The sequence below is a fragment of the Prionailurus bengalensis genome, chromosome B4 (genome assembly GCF_016509475.1).
Source record: "Prionailurus bengalensis isolate Pbe53 chromosome B4, Fcat_Pben_1.1_paternal_pri, whole genome shotgun sequence".
In the NCBI taxonomy this organism is placed as follows: Eukaryota; Metazoa; Chordata; class Mammalia; order Carnivora; family Felidae; genus Prionailurus; species Prionailurus bengalensis.
This window is the reverse complement of record NC_057358.1, coordinates 136,935,092-136,959,605: the sequence shown is the minus strand read 5'-3', so window position 1 is coordinate 136,959,605 and position 24,514 is coordinate 136,935,092. Positions and strand designations below refer to the sequence as shown.

The 24,514-nt window shown below is 59.8% G+C and overlaps 1 protein-coding gene across 4 annotated transcripts; it reads right to left on the bottom strand.

Annotated features, from left to right (window-relative positions):
- Positions 1-120: 120 nt before the first annotated feature.
- PARVG (parvin gamma) lies at positions 121-24,460 on the bottom strand. 4 transcript variants are annotated; one of them, XM_043562857.1, is made up of 13 exons: positions 22,894-24,460; positions 20,981-21,075; positions 18,429-18,493; positions 16,582-16,684; positions 15,763-15,903; positions 14,715-14,830; positions 13,558-13,613; positions 12,237-12,259; positions 8,876-8,934; positions 8,605-8,673; positions 6,204-6,305; positions 894-966; positions 121-443 (listed from the first exon to the last, which is right to left on the bottom strand). In XM_043562857.1, the coding sequence occupies exons 2-13, from the start codon at positions 21,057-21,059 to the stop codon at positions 334-336; spliced, it is 996 nt and encodes a 331-aa protein (XP_043418792.1). In that variant the 5' UTR covers positions 21,060-21,075; positions 22,894-24,460; the 3' UTR covers positions 121-333. The 4 variants fall into 4 exon arrangements, with proteins under 4 accessions (XP_043418792.1, XP_043418791.1, XP_043418793.1 ...); XM_043562856.1 differs by lacking the exon at positions 22,894-24,460 and adding an exon at positions 22,756-22,884; XM_043562858.1 differs by lacking the exons at positions 121-443; positions 894-966; positions 22,894-24,460 and adding exons at positions 973-1,153; positions 22,756-22,886.
- Positions 24,461-24,514: the final 54 nt, after the last annotated feature.

Sequence of the window (24,514 nt, the reverse complement as noted above, 5' to 3'; positions counted from 1 at the left end):
ACTGCTTCGGGGGGTCAGCTCGTACTTATGCATATTGAAGGGTCCTTCCCAGGGCACCGCAGGCTCCCCCAATCCCTCCCAGAACTACATTAGTTACTGTAAACTGAGTGAGGCCAGAGGTTGGTTCAAAACAGATCCAGGCCTAGCGAATTCAAAGATATTCGGATGGAAACGCGGATCAGGGATGGGGGGAAGGGGCAGGCGTGCCACAGACACACAGGGAAACAGAGGGCAGCCGGCTGTATGGTGGGGGAGGTCCCTCTGTGGCCCTTGGGCCCTCCCTTGGGTCCTGCAAGCAGGCTCAGAGAAGCAGCTTTGGGGGGGCAGTGACGGTTAATTCGGGGATCCACGGGGCGTGCCGTCTGCGTTTTCCTTCAGCTTGTGCTTGCGAAACAGGCTGTAGAGGACACGCAACGTGCTCTTGGTGTCCTTGTTCACGATGTCTGCAGGGCAGAGGAGAACAGGACAGCCGGTCAGGCCTAGGCGGGGGTGGGGAGGGGGTGACCACCGTCCCACTGTTGCCCGGGACCGAGTGGCTTCCTGGGACACGGGACTTCCGTGCTAAACCCGGGGGGTGGGGAATCCCTGTCCGGCGGGACAGCTGGTCACGCCAGGCCTGAGTCCCAGGACCCTCACGTGGCCCTGCCTCCCTGCTCCTCCCCTGCACCCCGGTGCCCCCCACCCCTGTCGGGACAGCCTGCCCCAGGGTCCCCAATCCCCCGTCTCCTCTCCCTGTGACCCCTCCCCCACTGGGGCTGGTGGAAGCTGTGGGCACCGCACCCCCTCATAGGAAGTCCCTGAAGAGACTCGGTGTCTGCCATGCCACGCAAGGGGACCGCACGGCCACATGCTGTCCCCTGACACCGCGGCACCCCCTCGAGCCGCACCCTCACCTTCGGGGTTGATGGGGTAGCTGAGCAGGCCTTCGTCCTTGAGCAGCTCCAGGGCCAGGGTGACATTGTGCAGCTGTGATAAGACCCCACCAGATGTTGGCAAAATGCGGGAGCCTCCACCCAGGTGCTGGTCCCCAAGTACCAGGCCCGCCCACCACTCAAGGAGTCCACCCCGAGTGGGAAAGGCAGTTACGGCGAGGGGCACCTAGTCCGGACGTCAGGGAGGGCTTCCTGGGGGAGGTGACGTCTAGAGGTAAGTCCTGCCAAGGGAGGGGACGTAGCCAGGGGTTTATCCTGACCTTTTCTGATGCAGCCCCCACGCTGTGGGCAACGGAGACGCCACCAGAAGCAGCTCAGTTCCAGGGGCAACGCACAGATGGGGAAACTGAGGTTCTGAGTGGCCAAGGGGCTCGTCTGAGCTTACAAGACGGAGAGCGTCAGAACCAGGTCTGTCTCACTCTGAGGTCCGTGCAAAGCAGGCTGGAGGCTGGAGCAGCGCCCCTGCCCAGGCCCACCTGGGCTCAGACCCCTGCTCGGTCGCCGAGCAACCTCCAGGCTCCCCCGGGCCTGCCTTGCGCACCTGCAGAGCGGGGTCCCCACCATTTCCCCCGTGTCCTGATCCGGATGCTGGGTGGCGCGCCCTGGGGAGCCCTGAAGAGACGCTCTGTTAGCGGAGATTTCCGTGTTCACGGCTAGTTTCTCCCTGGGGCCTCGATACGATCAAAAAGTCCCTTCCCTTCTTGGGGCAGCAGCCTGGTGTCTTAGAAGGAGACGGTGTGGGGTGACGGCGACGGTGCGGGGTGGGGTGAAGCAGGTCTGAAGGCAGCTAAACCCCTCATTCACTGTGACTTCAAGCAGGCCCTCCCTTCAATGGTCTCGGCCCCCGACAGGGTGACTGTGGGCCCCGGAAGGCCTCGACTGGCGGCCAGCCATGCGGCCCCATCCCCGCCCCAGCTTCCCACGGTCCCCATGGCAACCTCACCGGTGGCCTAGAGGCCCCGAAGCCGAGCAAGGCCACTTGGGGAAGCCGGCCCAGCCCGGTGGCCTCCCAGTGGCTCTGGGTAGGATGACTCTTGTGACCTGGACGGGGCGTCCGTGCCCCGACCCCCACCAGCTCACGGGTCACGGGTCAGGTAAGTCACCCGTCCTGGCTGGGCCTCAGTTTCCCCCCTCTTGCAGCGAGCACAGCGCGTCTTCCAGCCTGCCTCCCCAAAGCTGCCACGTGGGTCAAACATGATGACGGACACGCAACGAAGGCCACAAAGCAAGAGCTGAAGGCGGGTGATGAAGGCACAGCGGGGGGCTGGCCTCGGCCGGGGCCTCCCTGCAAATTCCCTGTGTCTGGGCTCCCGCGGGGGCCAGGAGATGGGACACGTTGCGGGGGGGGGGCTCGAAGCCCCTAAGAGAGCTCTCCCGAGGGTCACCCCGTCCTGGTCCGAGGACACTGGGCGGGGCCGGGGAGAACCTTCCACCCCCCCCCCCCCACCCCAGGACTCCCGCTGCAATCTGGGGCAAGGGGCGGAGCGCTCCCTGGTGGCTGGTCACGGCAGGTTGTGCGGGGACAAGGCGGGCCGTCTGTGGGGTCCCTCTCCACGGGGAGAGGTGTTGCCGCAGAGAATGGACAGAGACCCAGGCAGGGGGGTGGGGGGTCCGAGACGCAAGAATGGGAGAGGGGCGGCGCTGTAGCCGGTCAGGAGGAGCCCCAGGCTGTCAGTGGTGCCGAAGCCCCCAGGTAGGTGGGACACACCACTGGGGCCGTGCAGACGCAGGTAGGAAGTCTCAGAGGGAGCAGGTCACGGCTCCATTGCTCGCTGCTGTCACTGTGTCCCCAAGGATTCCCCCCAGCCCGGAATATTCTGAAAAAATGAGGGCCGCTGTTGTTCACATTCTCATCGTGAACACTAGTCACCGGCTGCCCACAAGGTAAGCGTCAGAATGAAAGGCTGAGACTGGACTCTCGGCACAGTGCTCTCCTGCCTCCCAGCCCTGCCTTTGATGGACTCACTCTCCACACCGGCGTCTCCCAGAGCGTGACCCAGGGCATAGAGGGAAAGGGCGTCTGTGACCAAACGGGTTGGGGAAAGGTTAGCTTAAAGTACGATGGAAATCCTTCGCTGCGGGACTTCTCAGAGCCTTGACTGTCTACGGCGTACCGCGAACCTTCGAGACAATGCGTGGTTGCCCAAGTTATTTGACCGTAGGATCCACTTGTCATGGGGCCCCTCAGGGGACCAGTGTTTTGGAAACACTTGGTCCATTCACTTACTTAAAAAATACTTGTGAGCACCTACTGTGGGCTGGCTGTGTGACAAGGGCAAAATCACCCCCCGCCCCCCGCTCCCTGCCCCCATGGAATTTGTGCTTTGAGAACCGCCACCATCGACACTGTGAGAACGACCACACTTGCTTCAACCTGTCGAGCCCGTGCTCGACCCGAGCCCCGCGGAGCTGCCGCAGGCTCCAGATCTGTCTCCTGCGCTCCTCCCTAAGCGTCACCTCGCTTCCGTGCACGGTGTGAGATGGTGACAGAGGCACCACGTTGCACGGAGCGGGGGGAAGGTTGTAACCCAGGAGGCTGCGCTCAAATCCCCCCCGGGGAGAAATAATTGAACGTGGGAGGAGGCCCGCGATTCCCGGAACCGGTGTGTTGCTTTCGGCAGAGCAGACCGTCGCCTCCCTCCCTCCGTCCCTAGAGCTCGTCTTCCCGAAAGGAATGACAGTCTCGCGAAAACACCGGTCCCCATGGAGCCCGACAGCCGAGGAACAAAGAGGGGACCCCTGTGCCGTCCCGGGTCTTGGTTCTGCGCCCCTTCCCAAGGCTCCCCGGCCTGCGTGTGGCCCTCACTTCTCCATCCGCCTCCCCGCTCTCCTGCCTTCTCCTGCCTCCGTGTCCTGCCTTCTGGGTGCAGGGCTAACACCATCGCCCCGGCTGGGCTCTGACCCTCCTGAGCCTCCAGCAGCTTCGGGCAAGCCTCCCTCTTGGCCACGGAGAGGCTCACACCCCCTCTGCCTCCCTTAGGGCTCATCCTGACTCCCCAGAAACAGGGAGAAGGCTCTGGCTTTGGAGGCAAACAGCGAGCCCACTGTTCCTGCTCCTGCCTCTAGAACCACAAACGCTGCACGGCTCCAGCCGATTGGCTCCTCACCCTAGAGCCGAGCCCTTGAGAGTCCGAGCCCCGAATCAGTCTTCCAGTCAAGCGCGCTTCTGCCTCCTGGGAAGGTGGAGGCCGTGCCCACTGAAGACCGTGTCTCCGTGGTGTAAGGGTGAGAAGAGCAGGCTGAGGGTCAGAAGGCCAGTGCTCGTGTCAGACCTGCCACTGAGCAGCGGAGTGGTCCTGGGCAAGCCCCAGAGCCTCTCCGGGCCTCAGCTTCCCCCTCTGCCGAACGGAGACACAACCCATGCCCTGTCCCCCCGCAGGGGTGCAGGGTGGGGATGAAACGGGGTAAAGGGCCAGGTGAGGCCCGAAGTAGGCTGTGGTTCGGGGGCCCATGGAACACCGAGGAGCCTGGATGAGCCACGAAGGCGGTCGGAGCCGACAGCCCGGCTAAGCAGGTGGGAACGAAGCGGGAGGCAGGGTAGGCAGAGGAGCCATCTGGGCAAAAGGCCTGGAGACGCGAGAAAACCGGGCTGCGGGTAGGCTGTGACGCTGAGACCAGGAGTCGGTGGGACACGGACGGACAGGGCTGTGGATGTGTGGGGAGGGGCCTGGAGGAAGGGACCGGGGTGTGTTGGGGGGGGCGGCCAAGCCAGGATGGAGCCCAGCAGCCCCCCACCCCCACCCCAGGCAGGTCACGAGGTCTGATCCAACCCCAGAACCGTGGCTCTCACCCTCCCCGGTGATGCAGCCATGCCAAAGGGGACGGAAATCCTTCTTTGGGATGGATGAATGGGTGGGTGGGTGGGTGGATGGATGAGCAGATAAATAGGCAGATGAAGGGATGGCCGGGCAGGTGAGTGAGTGGATGAACTGGCAGATAAGCAAATAGGCAAGTCAATGGATTGGTGTGAGGGTGGATGGATGGATGGATGGATGGATGGGTGGATGGATGAGTGTGTGGATGGATGGTTGGATGGATGGATGGATGGACGGATGAGTATGTGGATGGATGGATGGATGGATGGATGAGTGTGTGGATGGATGGTTGGATGGATGGATGGATGGACGGATGAGTATGTGGATGGATGGATGGATGGATGGATGGATGGATGAGTGTGTGGATGGATGGTTGGATGGATGGATGGATAGATGGATGGATGGTTGGGTGGATGGATGGATGGATGGATGAGTGGGTGGATGGATGGTTGGATGGATGGATGGATAGATGGATGGATGGTTGGGTGGATGGATGGATGGATGGATGGATGGTTGGGTGGATGGATGGATGGATGGATGGATGGATGGATGTTTGGATGGATGGATGGATGGATGGATGGATGGATAGATGGATGGATGAGTGGGTGGATGGATGGATGGATGGGTGGATGGATGAGTGTGTGGATGGATGGTTGGATGGATGGATGGATGGATGGATGAGTATGTGGATGGATGGATGGATGGATGGATGGATGGATGGATGAGTGTGTGGATGGATGGTTGGATGGATGGATGGATAGATGGATGGATGGTTGGGTGGATGGATGGATGGATGGATGAGTGGGTGGATGGATGGATGGATGGATGGATGTTTGGATGGATGGATGGATGGATGGATGGATAGATGGATGGATGAGTGGATGGATGGATGGATGGATGGATGGTTGGGTGGATGGATGGATGGATGAGTGGGTGGATGGATGGATGGATGGTTGGATGGATGTTTGGATGTATGTATGTATGTATGGATGGATGGATGGATAGATGGATGGATGGTTGGGTGGATGGATGGATGGATGGACGGATGGATGAGTGTGTGGATGGATGGATGGATGGATGGATGGTTGGATGGATGGATGGATGAGTGTGTGGATGGATGGATGGATGGATGGGTGGATGAGTATGTGGATGGATGGATGGATGGATGGATGGATGAGTGTGTGGATGGATGGATGGATGGATGGATGAGTGGGTGGATGGATGGATGGATGAGTGGATAGATGAGAAGATAAATAGGCAGATGAATGGATGGCCAGGCAGGTGAATGGGTGAATGAATTGAATGGATGGGTGAATGGATGTGTAGACACGTGGATGACCAAACTTCCCCTCCATGTTTCACCTCACCTGGAAGTGAATAAGGAGACAGGTATTGTCAATTTCACAAGTCTGTCCATTCAGGAACAGACCCTCAAGGAAACCTCTGGAGAACTCACCATTTCTGCAGGAGAGGTGGGAGTGAGGTAGAACTCCTTCAAGTGCAGGAAGAAGCCTTCCAGTTGTCCAATCAGCAAGAGTAAGAGGACCCCGTCTGCAAACTGCAAAGGAGAATCACGGGGGGCAGAGTGGCGCTGCGGGAGGCTGCCTTTCTGCGACTCAAGGACGACACCCCCGACCTTGCCGCGTGTTGTAAACATGGGCGGCGGCAGGGAGGAAGCAGTTATCCACTGCCTGGCGCAAAGCACATGCCCAATAAAATAAGCTGTCTTTCCATTAGCTGGGAAATAGCCGGATGTCGCCTTTGAAACCACAACCCGCTCCGCGAGCGACAGAGGCACAGGAGAAAACGGAGTCGAGCGTAACATCATTCCACAGCACGGCGGGCTCGTGTCGCTGGCCACCACATTAATATTTCTGTCTGCGCTGTCTGTACGCTCAGGGACAAAGCGTCGCCCCGCCACCCGCATATCGTATGCTCATATCAACCTACTCAATCTCTTCAAAGATACCAGACGCAAGACTGGATGTTGGAGGGAAAACCACCACTCAAGCTCGACGTCCTTAACAGAATTCCCTCCTACGAGGTCTGTTTCGCCGTTATGAGTTTGGCCTGAAATCTTGCCTGCTGATGTGCCCCCGTGATATCCCCGAAATACCAGAGGCTTTGACTACCCCTTTGTCCGACAGTCTCTACGCATCATCGTCACCCAAGCCAATATTTTCCAAGCGCCATGATTTCATCGAGGAAGAGAGAGATAAAACAGGTGAAGTGGAAGTCCACAGGATCATCCTGTTCGCACCCACATGAACGACACCGAAACCCCCAATTCGTCGTCTACTGTGTGTCCACAGCGTGTCAGGGAGCGGAGTCAACTCTGGGGGCTGCTTGTCTTGTATATTTACTCCCAGGTCCACGAGGCTCGTATCCTTACGCTCATTTTAAAAGAAGAGGGGTCTGAGGTCCACAGAAGTCTGAACCAAGGCCGTGCAGACAATGTGGAGGAGCCTTGAAGCCCAGGGGCCACACGTGTCCACCTGGCTTCCGAGCCTCGTATGTCCGCCCTGCCACGTCACCGTGCCACATGACGCACAGGCTTCTCACGTGGCCACCATGTGATGTGGTGATGAGGACACACTGTGGCCTCGGCACCCTGGGTTCGAATCCCAGGTCTTCTGCTCTATCACTGTGTGACCTTGGGCGAGTTAATTAACATCTCTGTGTCTTAGCGTCCTCCTGTATAAAACGGGGCAGTATCTGCTCCCACCTTGGGGACTGTCACGGGGAGTCAATGAGTTCGTAGGTATAAAGCACTTTGCGCAGAGCCTGGCGCATAGTGAGGGCTTTACTGGCTTTAGAAACCAGGCACGGGGGGCGCCTGGGTGGCGCAGTCGGTTAAGCGTCCGACTTCAGCCAGGTCATGATCTCGCGGTCCGTGAGTTCGAGCCCCGCGTCGGGCTCTGGGCTGATGGCTCAGAGCCTGGAGCCTGTTTCCGATTCTGTGTCTCCCTCTCTCTCTGCCCCTCCCCCGTTCATGGTCTGTCTCTCTCTGTCCCAAAAATAAATAAAAACATTGAGGAAAAAAAAATTTAAAAAAAAAAAAAAAAAAAAAAAAAAGAAACCAGGCACGGGAGCAGATCACACCCCGTCCGTCTCTGGCTAACGTCAGGGTGTGTCTGAGAAGTCAGCACCTCTGGCTGAAGTCACCACAGGTCATTCGGTCCACCAGGGACCAGACCTGACTTCCGCCTCCCTCCCCCACCGCCACCGTGGCGCGTGAGCAGAACCCGGGTGGCCCAGCGCCGACCCCGCCACGGCGGGTTGATGTGTCTGGTGTCCGGGGGCTCATCACTGCCAGAAGGCCCCGCGCCGGCGATCAGCCCGTCGGCTTCCCTGCTCCCTCCGTGCTGAGGGAGTATCGCAGGTGCACAGCATCCTCACGGAAAACCGTGGCCCCCCCGCGGAATGCCGATGCCGACCGTGCAAGACCCGGCTCCTGCCCCACGCGGGGACTAGGTGTAGGTCAGCCCCGGGGGGACCGAGCAGCCGGGGGGCCCACAGATCCAGGGCTGTGGCGGAACCTAAGACAACGCCCGGCAGCTAGCTCAAAGCCGTGAGCAGACGCAATCACACCAGGAGAGCTCCCACGGCATAGATGAGCCCCTGCGTAAAACGCACCCACGGTCCCTGCCTCACGAGATCCCCACGGTGTCCCTGGTGGGTGAGGCTGCCTACCTACCAGCTACGTCCGCCATCGGAGAGGCGCCAGGTCTCCAAGAGGTGACACATCACAGGCCCCACGGGGGCGGATCGAGGCTCCCCGTGCCCCGCAGGACCCTCTTCCCCGCCTGCACCCCGTGACCCCTCCCTACCCGGGGACCCTGCACCTGAGACCCTACCTGGGTGTCCAGATTCTGCACAGACAGGCCCAGGCGATCCAGCTTCTGGTTGACAAAGTTCACAATGGCCTACACAAGGAAGAGCACGGACGTCAGGCCCGGGGCTCAGGTTTTCCGCCTCCCGCTTTGGAGGGGGGACAGAAAGGCCCCCGCATGGCGCCCGAAGCACAGCAGGTGAGGAGCGAGGGCCTTGCCCCTTCCCCTGCACCCCCCAGGACACGAGGCAGACGGGGGGGGGGGGAAGGTGACTGGGAGCTTTGATCTCTCTTACCTCTTTTACAGCGTTCACTTTCTCCGGAGCCAGTTTAAATAATTCATCAAAGACGTCCTCTGCAGACAGATCCAATAAACGCCTCATTACGATGCTATTATCCTTGCGCCAAACAGGGACGCATTTCCATAAAAGTTTCTCAGAATACCCAGTCCGCAGAGAGATGTAGTGTCATCGCAACGGTTCTCGAATTAAAACATGGGCCCGCGTCTTTGTCCCTACGCCCCTGGCCGTGTAGCCCAGGGGGAGTCGCCTGCCCTCTCTGGCCCTTGGTTTCCTCATCTGCACATCATGGCTGATCATACCTACCAGAAGGCGTCTTCGCAAAGATGAGATTTGGTACCAGATAACGCACTTGGCTCGGTGGCTGGGCACACAGTAGGACCTCGATAAACTTCATCTTGGGGCACCCGGGTGGCTCCATCGGTTACCCATCCGAGTCTTGGCTCAGGTCATGATCTCACAGTTCGTGAGTTCGAGCCCTGCATCGGGCTCTGTGCTGACAGCTCAGAGGCTGCTTGGGATTCTCTCTCTCTCTCTCTCTCTCTCCCTCTCTCTCTGCCCTTACCCTACTCATGTTCTCTCTCTTTCTAAATAAATAAATAAACAAAACTTTAAAAATAAAACAAAACAAAAAAAGGTCATCCTTTCTTTTTTTTTTTTTTTAATTTTTTTTTTCAACGTTTATTTATTTTTGGTTCAGAGAGAGACAGAGCATGAACGGGGGAGGGACAGAGAGAGAGGGAGACACAGAATCGGAAACAGGCTCCAGGCTCCGAGCCATCAGCCCAGAGCCCGATGCGGGGCTCGAACTCACAGACCGCGAGATCATGACCTGGCTGAAGTCGGACACTTAACAGACTGCGCCACCCAGGCACCCCAAAAAGGTCATCCTTTCTGCCGTGGATGTCCGTGCGTCTGCTCAGCCACCGCTCCTCCCCCTGGAAAGCTTCTCTCCTTCGTCCCCATCCCCCCCCCTCCACCCGCAGGCCCACGGAGCCCATGGAGCTGCCGTAGGTGACCGAGCAGGGCCCAGCCCCACACAGACACTTGGCCCGCGCGTCTCCTCCCCTGCGTTCCTGGATTGGCAGAATGAGGGCACGGAGCCCCGCGTCATGCCAAAGGCCAGCACCCTCAGCAGCTGAGTCACGCCTGCCTGGTTTAGGAACAAAGGGGGGCATCTTGGCAGCCCCGGGCCTCGTCCCACCTCAGACACCCGAGTCCTCAGCCAAATGCCCTTTTCCCACAAGCAGCCCTCCTCATATGTGCAGCCAACACATCTCCCCAGGGAAGATGGGTCCTCGGGCACCGAGTGCCCAAGCTGGCTAGAAGGATTTACCTTCAGATGCTGATGTTCAGCAGCTGTGCAACTCTGAGCAAGTCACTTCACCTCTCTGTGCCTCGGTTCTCTCATTAGTGAAAGGGAAAAGGTAGCACCAGATAGCATCGTGCACCAGGAATCATGGTGGAGACACCAGTCCCTTCGGACCCCTTGGCCTGGGTGGCCAGGGAAATCGGGTCTCTGAAGGAGCCAGGAAGTGGGGAGGCGAATGTGTGCTCGGTTGACATGAGCCAGAACAGCACGAATGTGCTAGACGGGGTGGTGGGGAGGCCCGGCTCCTTTCCCCTCACCATGTGACCCACCCTCATGCTGCCCCCTGAGAACACCCCATGTCCTCATGCTGCCCTGCACATACACACACACACACACACACACACACATGTTGGCCAGCTTCCCTGCACCTCCCTTTCCCTTCCTTCTCCCACTCATCTTCCCTCAGCCTGTTCTCAGAAGCCCCTCAAAGGTCATTATTTCCTCCTTTGCAGGTGAAGCACCCCTCATGGAACCCCCTGCCCATACAGATCTGTGTTCTAAGTGGGGAGGGTTCAGGGAGGAAAATCATGTTAGGATGGATGGATGATGGATGGACTGGTGGGCGTGTGTGGGGACAGATGGATTGGTGGGTGGGTGGACGGATGGGTAATTTGGTGGGTGGGTGGGTGGGTGGGTGGATGATGTGGACTGGTGTATGGATGGCCAAATAGATTGGTGGATAGATGGATGGATTGGTGAATGGATGGATGGATGGTTTGGTGGTTGGGTGGGTGGATGGACAGATGGAATGGTGAATGGATGGATGGATGGATGGAAAGATTGGTGGGTAGGTAGATGGATGGATGGATGGATGGATGGATTGGTGGTTGGATGGATGGATGGATGGATGGATGAATGGATGGATTGGTGGGTGGGTAGGTGGATGGATGGATGGATGGATGGATGGATTGGTGGGTGGGTAGGTGGATGGATAGATGGATGGATGGATGGATGGATGGATGGATGGATTGGTGGTTGGGTAGGTGGATGGATGGATGGATGGATGGATGGATGGATGGATTGGTGGGTGGGTAGGTGGATGGATAGATGGATGGATGGATGGATGGATGGATGGATGGATTGGTGGGTGGGTGGGTGGATGGACAGATGGATTGGTGGATGGATGGATGGATGGATGGATGGATGGATGGATGGATTGGTGGGTGGGTGGATGGATAGATGGATGTATGGATTGGTGGGTGGGTAGGTGGATGGATAGATGGATGGATGGATGGATGGATGGATGGATGGATGGATTGGTGGTTGGGTAGGTGGATGGACAGATGGATTGGTGGATGGATGGATGGATGGATGGATGGATTGGTGGTTGGGTGGGTGGATGGACAGATGTATTGGTGAATGGATGGATTGATGGAAGGATACATTGGTGGGTGGGTAGGTGGATGGATGGATGGATGAACAGCCGACTAGGCCAACTGAGTGAATGAATGAAAGAAGACATGGATGGACCAATCCCTCAATAGGGGAAGATGTCTGTCACAAAAGAAGTGGTCACACCACTGCACAGTCACTATGGGGCACTCACTCTGGGCTAAACACATTCACAAATCATCTTTTAACCCTCCTCCCCAGTCCAAGAGGTGGGCGCCGTTATCAATCTCATTTTACAGATGAGAAAGCTGAGACACAGACAAGTTACGTCACTTGCCCAAGTTCACATGGCTAACAAGAGGACACGTTAGTGTCTGAACCCGGGCCATGTGGCTTCAGAGCCCACACGTTCATAACAACTCCACCATGACCACCGGCGGGAACTGTAAACCTCTCCCTGCCGTTCGAGCAGTATCGTGAGAGAAAACAGCCCGATCCTGGGACCGACTGACGGAGAGAAGAAGGGGCAAACGGAGCAGAAGAAGGCTCGAGATACAAGTAGCGGGGCGCAGAGGCAAGAGCAGAGAACACCCAGCAAGGGACCCTTCATCCTCCCGTCTGTTTTAACACACACCCGGTGGGAAAAGTACTCACTGGTAGCTGCGTCCTTGTCTGTGCTAAAGGGACAGTTGCAGGGGGGAGAAAGGTAAACACGTGGTTAAAAAATATCCTCAGACCTGTAGTTTCTTACTACAACAAGACTCAGCACTAGCAAGGTTGACAGAGAAACGGGCGAGCTCCCTTCTTCCCTGCAGTTCGTAAGCAGGCAGGGCCCTTGCACAGGGCGCGGGGCAGAAAGAGGCCCACACCCCACCCTGGAGGCTTCCACACCTAGTTATGTCTGGATTTTGTCATTTCTGTGGTTGTTTTAGTTCAGGTGGGCGGTGTCATACATAAAGCACACAAATTGTACGATTAAGGCGCGTGTGTTTTTCCATATGCACGCACCTGTGTGATCAGCATCCAACAAGATATGGACCCTTCCCGGCACCCCCATGTGCTCTCCCCTGCCCCCGCTCCCCCCCCCCACCAAAGATCACCCCTGTCCTGATTCCTCCCGCTGTGAACTGGTTTAGCCTATTCTGGGAGCCCGTGTAATGAAATCACGCTCTCTTCTGCGTCTGGCTTCTTTCACTCTGTTTCTCTTGTTCTGAATGGTTTGTCTTCGACCTTGTGTCAAATTTTCCACCCCAGCCACACCCCTTCGAAGCAAGGCTCTGGGCCCAAAGCGGGCCAAGCTGTCCCAGGAGGGCCGGGTGGGCCCTGCGACCAAGGCCCTCAACAGGGGACTGGGCTGTGCAGGGTAGAGAGGGCAGCCTGAAACAGAGAGCCAGGCTTTACCTCCAGGAGGGCAGAGGGAAGAGCCCATTAGCCGAGCAACCTGCTTGTCCAGACGCACGAAAGGTAAGCAGCTGGCTGTCGTGGACACGCAAGGACAGAGCCTCCCGCCCCGCACACACTAGGTGCTCTATAAATGCTGGTGTCTGGTGCCCTTGGCTCCAGCCCTCGGCCACCAGGCTCTGGGAAGCGACATGGCATCGGGGTCCTGTGACCCCAGGTCTAGATTCCTCCTGGCCCACAATGGCGATAGTGTGACCTCATGACTGGGAGCCACAGCCCCTTCTGTCCCCAACTCTGCTTGCTTTTGTGCAGAGGACAAACGAGCTGGCAGGGGGCGGGGGGGGGGGGCATGCCTAACAGCCAGAGCCATGCCCTGTGAGGCCCAGCAAGATGGAAAGGCGCCGGGCAGGGCTGAGGGGTCAGCGAGGCCCTCTGGGGGCTGAGAGGAAGCTGGCGAGATGTGAGGGTCCCTCCCACAAAGGGCGGGCAGCTCTGTCCCCAGCTTCAGGCCCTGCTACCCATTCCCCAAATAATATAGCTCGGCCTGTGCTGCAAGCCCTGAGTCTTCCCTCACCTGCATTCAGTGAGCTGTTCCATCGACTTCTCCGACTTCAGACCACTTTTGGTGCTCTAAGAAAGAAAAACAGGGAAGAAATTGAGTAATCCCAGAAAACTCGGGGACCCACGCCAGCAGCCACTGAAAGACTGTAGTGGCCAGCGCAGCCCCAAAACCCAGCTCGCTCTACCTCTTTCCCTCCTCGGGGCGGCTCCTGGACGGTGCTCATCACCGTGGCCTGGCTCAACTGTCTTTCTTGCTCATGAGCCTTGGGCCCCATGAGGATGGGGACAATGTCTGTCTTGTTCCCCAGATATCCCCAGAGTCTCACTCAGTCCCTGGCTCACAGGGAGTTAATAAACATGTGTTGATCTGAATGACAAATGAATAATGACTGGATGGATGGATGGGTGGATGGATGGGTGGATGGATTGGTGGGTGGGTAGGTGGGTGGATGGATTAATGAATAAGTGAATGAGTGAAGGAATGAAGGAATGAAGTCACCTCTGATTTATATAAGAAGTATAAACAAAGTCATGACACTGCTTAGTGGAGAATTTTAATCAACGGTTTTGAGAGAAGTAAGAATGATTTCATCTGAGTGAAACGTAAGCTCCAAGACGGGAAGCCCCCTGGCTCATCAGGCACTCAGAAGTTGGGGGAGGGAGCAATGGGGAGCAGGAGAAGGTGGGGGCCCCGTTTGGGATGCTCAGACTCTGCCTGAGGGAGAAGCCATGGGCTCCGGGGACATGAACTTCAGCACCAGTCGTGCATATGCTAGAGCAAGGGGACCCTGCAGGTGGAGAAACGAGAAGGCTCCCTTGCACGGTCACAGCCATCGTTGGTGAATGAGGGACACCACCGCAGTGGCCCGGGCCAAAACTATGAAGGCTCCTGAAAGGCCCTGGACAGATAGATGACCACTTATGGCCCATGTGACCACGTGACCATGTGACCCTAGGCCCCCCGCCACCACGGACTCTCAATATCTCCACCCACAGCTCCAGCCCAGGCCCCTCTGCAGTCCTGGAGGGATGTGATGTATCTTGAGGCTCCTAAGAAAACATCCTGGCTCAGCCCCTCCCCACGCAGCACCCCCTAATCCAGGGTACGGTGACATGGACCCAAGATGCTCAGCCTGTACACAGGGGTCCCCCCAGCACCCAGCCCCGTACCTCCATGGTGATCACCTCCACCTGGACATTGGTCGGGAGGGGCAGATCGGGCTGGAAGCGCTTGGCCAGGGCCACGAGGAGATGCAAGGTGGCCAGCAGGTCCTTGTTGAAGATGGCTGGGAGGGGAGAGGGCACAGGTCAGAGCGGAAGGGGCCACTGATACCCGGGGCCACACGGAGGGCTCCGTATTGTCCCAACAACCCTCTGAAGACCAAGGAGATCTGCCTCCAGCCTCCTGGAAGGCAGAGGGCTGGAGATACTTATTCGGAACCCAAAATAGCCACCCTGTGCTCTCAACACCCTGCTCTGCGAATACAGCCCACGGGCACAATTCCCCAAGTGGACGGGGCTTTCGACACAGAGACAGCCACTCTTTACAATTTTGAGCCGCTCGAGGCCCTACACTGGGGGCCCCAGTGCAAGAAACTGTTGGCTTCAGATGAGTGTGGCTTAATTCAGGGCCAACGTTGTGCCCATCAGTTGTTGAATGCGGGACGTTAAATGCAGCGGTGAAGGCACGCAACCCAACAAAAACTGGGCTTGAAAACTGTTACATCACCACCTCCCAATCTCGGAGAAGGCACTCAACCCCTTCAGCCTCAGTTTGAGTCTCAGTTGAGCCTTCCAGATGAGTCTGGAAGATGGGGGAGGGGGCGGAGATCAGAGTGGGGGCTTTGCTCGCTCCCATTCGCTCCAAAGCAGGCACCGCGGGTAGAGCTTAAATCAATTAACGAAACGAGACCGGTAGCACCCATCTGACGAGATACGTGGGAGCTCGTGGTGCTTGGAGCTCAAACAGTAGGGGCCTCATTGACCGCGTTTATGCCGTTACACGGCCGCGGGCTTTGCTGCGGCGACACCTCCGGGACGCAGAAGCGTGTAGGGCTCTTGGCCCTCAACGGGGTGCACGACTTTGCACGGGAGGCTCCCCGGAAGCCCCCAGGGTGCCCCCACCCCAGAGGCAGAGGAAACAAGAGGCCGGTGCTGCACAGGGACCCGGGCTCCCCCGCCCTCCCGGGGACCCCGCCCCAGCCGGGGTCCCACGTACCGTCCACGCTCCACTTGAGCGGCTGGTCTTCTGCCTGCAGGCTGCGGTTGACTGCCTCCAGGACGGCCTCCAGCTTGCGCCTCTGGTTGGGGACCGTGAGAGCCATCTCCTCCACGTCCAGCCGGAGCCCGGTCAGCATCTCTGAGGGCAGGAGAGCGGGAGAGGGCCCAGGAGGGAGTCGGAGGGAGAGGCGGAGAAAGGCAGGAGAGGGAGGGAGGGGTGAGGACCGTGCCCCCCCAGGCTCCCCTCCACCGCCAAAAGCCCTGTGACCCGAGCGGGCCCCGGCCCTCCGAGCCGCCCTCCACTGGCCCACCTCACCTTGACCTTAGCCTTCTGCTCAGCTACGTGCACTTCCTTTTCGCAAGGCGGGGTGGCCTAGACTCCTAAGCTCAGACCCTGACTCCCCCGCCTTCCCCACTGCAAGACGCTGGACAAGTGACGAGGCCTCTCCGAGCCTCATTTTCCTCATCCATAAAATGGGGATAATAAGAGGATAGGGTTTTTCTGAGGATTAACCACACCTGCTCCTTGGCAGGTGTTCCGGAAGGGGCTGGCAGGATCGTTCTGTCCAACTACCAAAGGGTGCTGCTGAGCCAGGCCCCAGGTCAGCCGAGGACCAGAATCAGGGGCACCCCTGCCCTCTGGGACCTCACAGCTTTGTGGGCAGAAGGGAGGTGCGCAGACCAAACCCGACATCACAACGGTGACGGGGAGGGGGCGGCTGTCGAGGAGTCCACCCCTGGGGCCTGAAGGGGCCAGGCTGGGGGGGGGCAGAGGTGCTGGGGCCCAGGCCCATGTACCCTGGGAGCAGCCGCTTACGGAAAAGGTGGTGCAAGATGAGCCCATCGAATATGTCCTCCTCCAGGCTGCGGACCACGATGTGCTCCGGGAGGAGCTTGGCATTGATCCACTCCATCAGCACCTGAAGACCCCAAGGGGATGGCTGACCCGGGACCACTCCTCACCGGGTCCCCCACCTGGCTCAGCTCTGACCCGCAAGGCCCTCCTCCCACCCACCAGCTCCTATACCAACCTTCAAGGCCAGGTCAAACATCACCTCCTCTGGGAAGCCCTCCCTGCCCTCTCAGTCTGACTTCCCAAAGACCCTCTGCTTCTCTTCAGCAGGAACCTGAGCCCTGGGGGGGGGGGGGGTGCTGTTTGTCCTGTGCAAGGTGCTGGTCCCAGAAGGCCACCATAACAAGTACCCGAGAGTGGGGAGGTGGCCGTGGAACCGGATAATGGGAAGAGTTTTGAAGGCCCTCGACAGGAAAGGCCTGAATTGCCCTGAAGAGGCTGTTGGGAGAAATCTGGATCTAAGTAGGCACTTCTGGGGAGAGCCCAGAAGGAGAGGAGGGACGTGAGTTTGGAAACACAGAGGAGGCCCCGTGACAAGGGAGGCAGAGACCCAAGTGGCGAGTCTAGGCGCCAAGGGGCACCAAGGGTCACCGGAGCTGCCTGACGCCGGGCAAGAGGCTGGGATGGGTTCCCTCTCGGAACCTCCGGGAGGGACCCACGCTGCCCACACCTCGATTGAGGACTTCCGGCCTACGGGCTGGGAGACCTTCAACTCCCCTTGCTTTAAGCCACCTGGCTCATGGTACTCGGTGGCACCAGCCCCAGGACACCCACACAGGGGCTGCTGGGGTCCCGCCTGATCCCCCAGACTCAACGACTGAGGCGCACACCCCTGCTCCCCTCTGCACCTCTGCCAGGGCGTCTGTCCCCGCCTGGGTTCAACAGGCCGGGAGCACAGGAAGCAGAGCCCCGTGCCTTTAAGGGAGCAGCACCGGCTACTCCGGACTTGGGACCCAGCTACTCCGTCTCTGCACCTGCTCCCGGAGGGGCCCGCCCACTTGCTTTCCTTTCTCCTGGCTCACTACCTGCACCCAAATCCTTCTCAGGGTAAGCTCCAGGAGGAGCCCCAACTAGGATGTGTCGGCACCCCATCAGGTTTCCAAGAAGGGCCTCGCTGGTTCTACTCGGGTCCCAGTGCCTGACGGTGGGGAAGGCGGGATGGAGGGAGCCAGGGAACGGGAGGGAGAGAGGAAGGGACGGGAAAACGGCCACAGCCTGGGGGGATGGAAGGTGGTGCAGGCCAGGAGGCCTCCCTGGAGGAGGCACCAGAAAGGCCACGTGGAGACTGGAGCAATAAGGCAGACGAAAACGGAGGCCTGAACCTGCCTATACCGAGCTGGTCCAGCAGGTGCAGCGGCAGCCTCCCAGCCAAGGAGAGACGCGGGGGGCCCGGGCGACTCACCCCCTGTTCTGCCCCTTTTGCCAGCTCTCCACTGCCGTGGGCAGCCGAGCAGGGGCAAGTGCACAAGCTTTGGGGCCTGGGTCAAACTCTGCTGGCCGGCCTTGTGTCCCCCACAGGCCAGGTCACCCCTCTGAGCCTCCTATTCACTCCATGGGACTCAGGACGGCCGATCCCTCTCAACCGTCGTGAGGCTTGTGGGGATCATCTACGTAAAGGCACGCAGTCGGTGCCCAATAAATGTTCCCTCACGTAGCCATTCAACAGGTCTCCCGGGGACCTGCAGGGTCACCACCCGCCAGGCGGAGGTCAGAGAGGGGAGGAGCGGGACAGACCCCGCCCCAAGGGGACGGAAAGACTGCCCCCAGAGAAAGCGGCGGGGGGGGGGGGGAGACCGCGGAAGGAGCTGTACCTTCTGCAGCTCTCCAAATTTGGGGTCCCCCCGCGAGGTGGGTGGCAGGTACTTCTTCTTTTCTCCTGGAAGCAGAGGCGAGCATGACACGCGTGTGGGGTCCCTGCAGGGGGGGCTGGGCAGCCTGGCACCTCGACACCCGGGGAATTGGGTCCTGCTGCATCACACGCGCGCCCACACAGATCCACAGACACGGTCACTGATACACACGCGTGCACACGCACACGCACACACAGATACACACACACACACACACCCTGAGCATCAAACATCTAAAGAGACTTGGTCCTCCCAGACACGCCTCGTCCTCCACACCTCTTTCTTTGCCCGTGCTGTTCCAGCCACACCCCAAATGCCCTTCCCTCTGGGTTCCCCTCATGAGCACCAGCTCATCCTCAGGCACAACAATATATTTTGGGGACACAGTTCGCCTGGAAAACTGTTTCCTGCCTCAAATTCAAATGTTAACTGGGTGTCCTGTGTTTTATTTGGCAATTCTACCCACGTACTTAAGCAGAGGGGCTCGCACGAGCCCAGGGGCCGGGCACCAGGGGGCCACGGCGGATTTCACCCCAGTCTGTCTGGCTCCCTGGCACGGGCAGGATGCCGAGACCACCCTGGCTGACCCTCTGGTCAGCAGCTTCCCGATGCCTCAGACTCGCAGCACCCACAAATGGCAGGGCTGAGAGGATCTAGTCTCGATGAACATGGGGGAAACTGAGTCACCACGGGGGGCACTGCCTTGCCCAGGTTCACAAAATGCAATGCCTCTGTCTTCCCACGACGCGGCTGGAGACTTTTCCTAGATGATCTGAAAACCTTCAAGTTCTCCCTGGCCCCGTATCTCCTGACAAGAGGCGGGGGTATGTAACACGCTGGGCCCGGGCAGTCTCTGGACCCATGTGTGGGGAGTGGGTGGGTGGGTGAAAGCCTCCGGCGATACCCCACCCCCACCCCCCGCCAGCTCCTTCCTGGAGCAGGTTTCCTGCCGCTCTGAATCATCCCATGTTCCAGCTGCGCCTGCCAGTACTTTGAGTATTTCTAAATCCACTGCAAAACAAAAAATAAATATTTTTTCAAATAACCAAGCTCCACCGCTAACAGCAATTTTGCTCGCGATGCTTTCCAGCGTTAAACCATCTATAAACACAGAGCACCAGGCAGTTAAGGAAGTCAGCTTCTCGACTCTGGGCAATGCCCGCCCGGCCCCCCGGGTCTCGCTCACTGCTCCGGGGTCTCTCGGCCACATGGCCCATCTTAAAATTCAGGCTGTGTTCACAGGGTCTAGCTCAAGTTGCGTTCTGCTCTTAGGTTTCAACTATGTCACACTTTTCCTCTGTCATCATATTTATGTCTTAAAGGTTCCATAAATTCTAGTGAGTTCACTTAACGCCCTTGCTGAGCGGGACATTTGGCTTGCTTCCTGATTCGCCTCTTTTCTGTAACAGGGGGATTGACAGCTTTGGGTACCTGCGTTGTCCTTTCCAAACATTTCCTTGGGAAGGGAGGTTTCAGGGGCAGTGGCCACAAACTCCCCGAGCTCAGAAAACGGGCTTGCTAAAAGGGGGACCCACACCCATTGAATTGCCCCGTCCCATGCCCACCCACTTTTTAAAAAAATTTTGGGGGGCGCCTGGGTGGCTCAGTCGGTTGAGCCTCTGACTTCGGCTCAGGTCATGATCTCGCGGTTCGTGAGTTTGAGCCCTGCATCGGGCTCTGTGCTGACAGCTCAGAGCCTGGAGCTGCTTCGGATTCCGTGCCTCCCTCTCTCTCTGCCCCAACCCACTCGCATTCTGTCTCTGTCTCTCTCAAATATAAATAAACATGAAAAAAAATTTTTTTTCATGTTTATTTATATTTGAGGGGGGTGGGCAGAGAGAGGGGGACACGGAATCCAAAGCAGGCTCTAGGCTCTGAGCTATCAGCACAGAGCCCAACACGGGGCTTGAACTCACGGACATCGTGACCCGAGCCGAAGTCTGAGTCACCCAGGCGCCCTTGTGCCCACCCACTATTTAAAGGGACCCACACGAGTGAAGGAAGCAGATCGATAACCCCCATCCCCCGCCAAGTCGGATGTCTGCAGATATCTGCCAGTAGGGCATGGCGGGAGGGGAACCTGAATGCTGGGGTTCCCCTCCTTGGGTCCCCAACCCCAGCTCCTCCGCGTCAACGGAGTCACCTGCCACTGCTACATTATTCACTGGGCCTCAGTTTCCTCGCGCACACAAGGGAGGCAGGAACGCCTACCCTCAGAGCAATAAACGAGGTGCAGCTTGTAGGACGTGCACAGCACGTAGGAGCAGTTAATATCGCGTTACCAGTGTCATCCTCAAACGCGAGATGTGTGGTTATGAGCGGTATGGGGGTACCTGCCAAAGCTTCCAGAAGCGGGGGTGGGAGTTGTCAAGGATAAAGCAGAAGGCATAGGCAGGGGCCGCACAAACTGGGTGTTCAGTTAACAACCTGGGAAGCAAGGCAGGGCCCCGACCTGCCCGCAGACCCGCCCCTCCGCCCTGCCCGGACCCCCCAGCCCCACTTGGGCCCGGCACCTTGTGGGAGCTCCTCCTCCGCCGGCCGGCCCACCGCCTTCGGGAGCTGCAGCAGGTTGTACAAGGAGTCTGGCTCCATTTCTGCCTTGCCGGCCCTGGGGGATGCAGGGGACAGGGGGCATCACCATCCGAGGAGCCCCACGCTGGCTCTGGGCCGTCGTTCCTTCCCGACCGTGAGGCACCGGGAGTGGGCGGGGGCTGCCTAGGCAAGGACACGGGTCTCCCTGATGAGAAGTAGGCCGTGGGGCCCATTCTGGCGGGACGCAGGGGTGGAGGGAGGCCCGCGGCAGAGGGCTTGTCAAGATCCGGGAAACCCTGGAGTTAAGCTCCAGAGGGATGCCCGGGGTGGGCGTATGGCAGGGCTGGCTGAGGCGAATCCACTGACGGGTGACATCTACGGTGCCTGAGTTCCCGCGGGGGCAGGGCGAGGGGGGCACCGGATCTGTCCCTTCCAGGTCCCTGAGCCCGAGACAGGTGGGCACGGAGTGGCACCACCAGCCTTCCGACGCGGGGCCCACGCTGGCATGGCGGCATCCCCCAGGCTCGGCTGCCACTCCACGGGGGCCTGGCTCTCGGGGGGCGGCCTGGCCCCGCCTGGCCCGACGCGGAACGAGGCTGTCCAGGGTGGGGCTCGGCGGGCTCAGCCTCTCTGCGCTTTGGGGGCCTCACTGCGCACGTCGGCATGGGAGGGGCCGGCACGCGAGGGCCCCCTTCGTGTGCTCCTTCTGGGCAGGGGCCGGGCTCACCCCACGCGGGACGGGGCCCCTGGAGAAGCCAGCCGGGCCTCCTTCCTGTTGCCCCAGGGCTCACTTCCTCTCCTGCTCAGCCGGCAGCTTCGCCCTCCTCTTCGGCCCCCCGCGTTTCCCCAGCGTTTCGGGCCCCAAACAGACAGGGGGGCCGCAGAATGGGGGGCAGCTCCAGCCCTCCCCCTCCCCCCCCCCCCACCGGGGAAACCTGGCTACAGCAGCGGGACCCAGAGCTGTGGCGAGATGGGGACACTGGCAGGGGCCACCCCATCGCCCTAGCAGCCGGCCTGCGGGGAACCTCTGAGGCCCCATCCCGAACAGAGGATGGGGGAGACCACAGCTGTGGGACCGGTCCTGCCCCCTGAATTCCCAAGCCTCCTTCTGGACAGGATTCGGCTCGGGGGACGTGGCCGGAGAGGAGGAAAGAGCCCTGCCTGGGGGTTAGGAGGAGGCCCGGGTTCCAGGCTTGCTCTTCCTCACCCTACGTGACTTTGGGCGAATCCCGTCCCTTCCTGGTCCTGAAGGTCTTTACAAGACAGGGCCGGACTCAGAGCTCACTGAGGGCAGTGGAGCGGACACGGGGGGTGTCTGCCCCAGCTCTGTTCAGGGTATCTCCCCTCCCCCGGCAGCCCCTCCCCGCCCTGGGCCTCAGTTTCTTCATCTGAAACGGGGTGGCCTTTCTTCCCCCCCCACCCCCCACGCCGGATGACGCTCGGGGGAGATGGCGCGGAGAAAGGGAGACTGTCCACCTGGCTACCGGGGAGGTGGGATCGTGCCCTTCTGCCTGTCCGGTCCCGGGAGGGAGGAAATGTGCCTCTCGACGCGTGGGTGGCCGGGGGGTGGGGGCAGGTGCACAGGGGCTCAGGGCTTTGCTTGGCCCGAGTCCCTCCCTCAGCTAAGGGTGTATTTTCTGGGGTCGGCTGCCACAAGCCCCCACCCCCGGAGCCCTCCCTCTGTGCCCTCTCGCTCCTGAACATTACAGACGGGCAGAGAGCCCCCAGCCCAGGGCTCCCGGGAGCTGAGACTCACCTGGCTGCCATGAAATGAAGGCCGCGGAGCTCAAATCGTGATCACCGGCTTCCAGAGAAAAGTAAGTTCCTACCCTGGGGGCTGGAGGGGCCGGGGGAGGGCAGGGTCCCCCCACCCCCCACCCCCCACGCCGCTCACTTCCTCCGGGCCTGCGGCTTCCGCAGGGCCTGCTGGGCTGCGTCTGCAGGGAGCTTCCTCCTCGCTGGGCCTCAGGGCCTGGTGCCTCCACGGCCCCGACGGAAAGCTCTGCCCCCCGAGCGCCAACCACCCAGCCACACCTCCGGGCCCTCAGATGCCTCGCAGGAGACGCAACGCTGCCGTTTCTTCCCTCTCTCCCTCTCCCCTCCCCGCCTCGCAACCCCAGCAGTCCCTTGTGGTCTCCCCATCTCCAAGTGGCAGCACCAGCCAAGCCAGCCACTGAGGCCAGGGACCCCCACCTCCCCGCCACGGGGAGCTGGCGAACTCATGAGCCGTGAGATCACGACCTGAGCTGAAGTCCGACGCTCAGTGGACTGAGCCACCCAGGCGCCCCTTAAGGTCTTTAAGTTTACTGGAACCAGCCTCCGAGGCAGGTACTATTGTTGCTGCTCACAGAGGTACCAGCCTAAGAGGCAGAGGCAGTTTGCAGCATGGTGGGGACGGGCAGCTGCACGCTTTGTTGGGGCAGGTGTGGCGGGCACGGCGTGGCCCTGCGTCCCCTGCTTCCCGGGCCAGGTGCACCGCCACATCCCGGCAGAGATGGCCCATCCACGCAGGGAAACTGAAGCGTGTTGGACAAAGCGCCTACCGGGGCCGGGTTAAGGGAACACAGAAGAGACAGTGCCACAGCCCAAGACTAGCGACATGAGCGAGTTATCACGACCCCAGGGCCCGACGGGGCAGAGGCCAGAGTGGACACCAGAGCCCAGAGAGAGAGATCCGCCAGCCAGGGGTGTGGTAGAGGGGCCCTCTGACCCCGGTGGCCCTGCAGAGGGGCGGCCCTGGAGTACAAACCCCCCGACCTCGCTCACTCTCCCCCACGCTCCCTCCTGCCGGGGCCTCCCACCGGCCAAGTCCAAACAGAAGCCAGAGGCAAGGCAGCGCACGAACGCAGTCCGCGAGGCCAGCGCGGAAAACGCTGGAGAGGCATCTGGAGAGGTGGACGGAAAGTATCCGGCTCGAAATTGAAACCGCGGGGCAGCAGCCACTCAGCAGCCTCCTGGTCACGGCAGGGACGGCCGGCACCACGGTGCGGTTCGAAGCGTCCTCCGTGGGGGTCTGTCCCCAGCCTGCCGCGCCAGCTTTCCCGTGGCTCTGGGGTCACCTCATTTCCTGCGTTCGATTCCTTTCTGCCTCGAGCAACTACAGCGGCCCCAGTTACAGGCAACCGAACCCGGACTAAGGAAGGTGGCTCTGTAGGGAGGGAAACTGGAGGGACGTTCCCACCGTGGAAAGCGAGGGAGAACTAACCAGCCAGCAGTCACATGGGAACAAAGCGGGTTTGGACCAGGCAATTCTCCGAAGCCTGGGTTCTTTGGGGCGGCAATCGGGGATTCTTTTCGAGGCGCCCGAATCACCCCGTGACTTCCGCAGGGAAGGCTCACAGCAGGGCCAGCGTGGAGCACGAGGCTTTGGCCACCGTCGAGGGTCACCCGGGTCCCTCGCCCTGCAGCGTAAGGACACCACCCCCTGAGACAGCGCCGCTGTCCAGCAGGCCTGGTCCGATTGGAAGCTCCTGGAGTTTGTGCGTCCCAGCCCCCAGCACCGGGCTGGTGCGAAC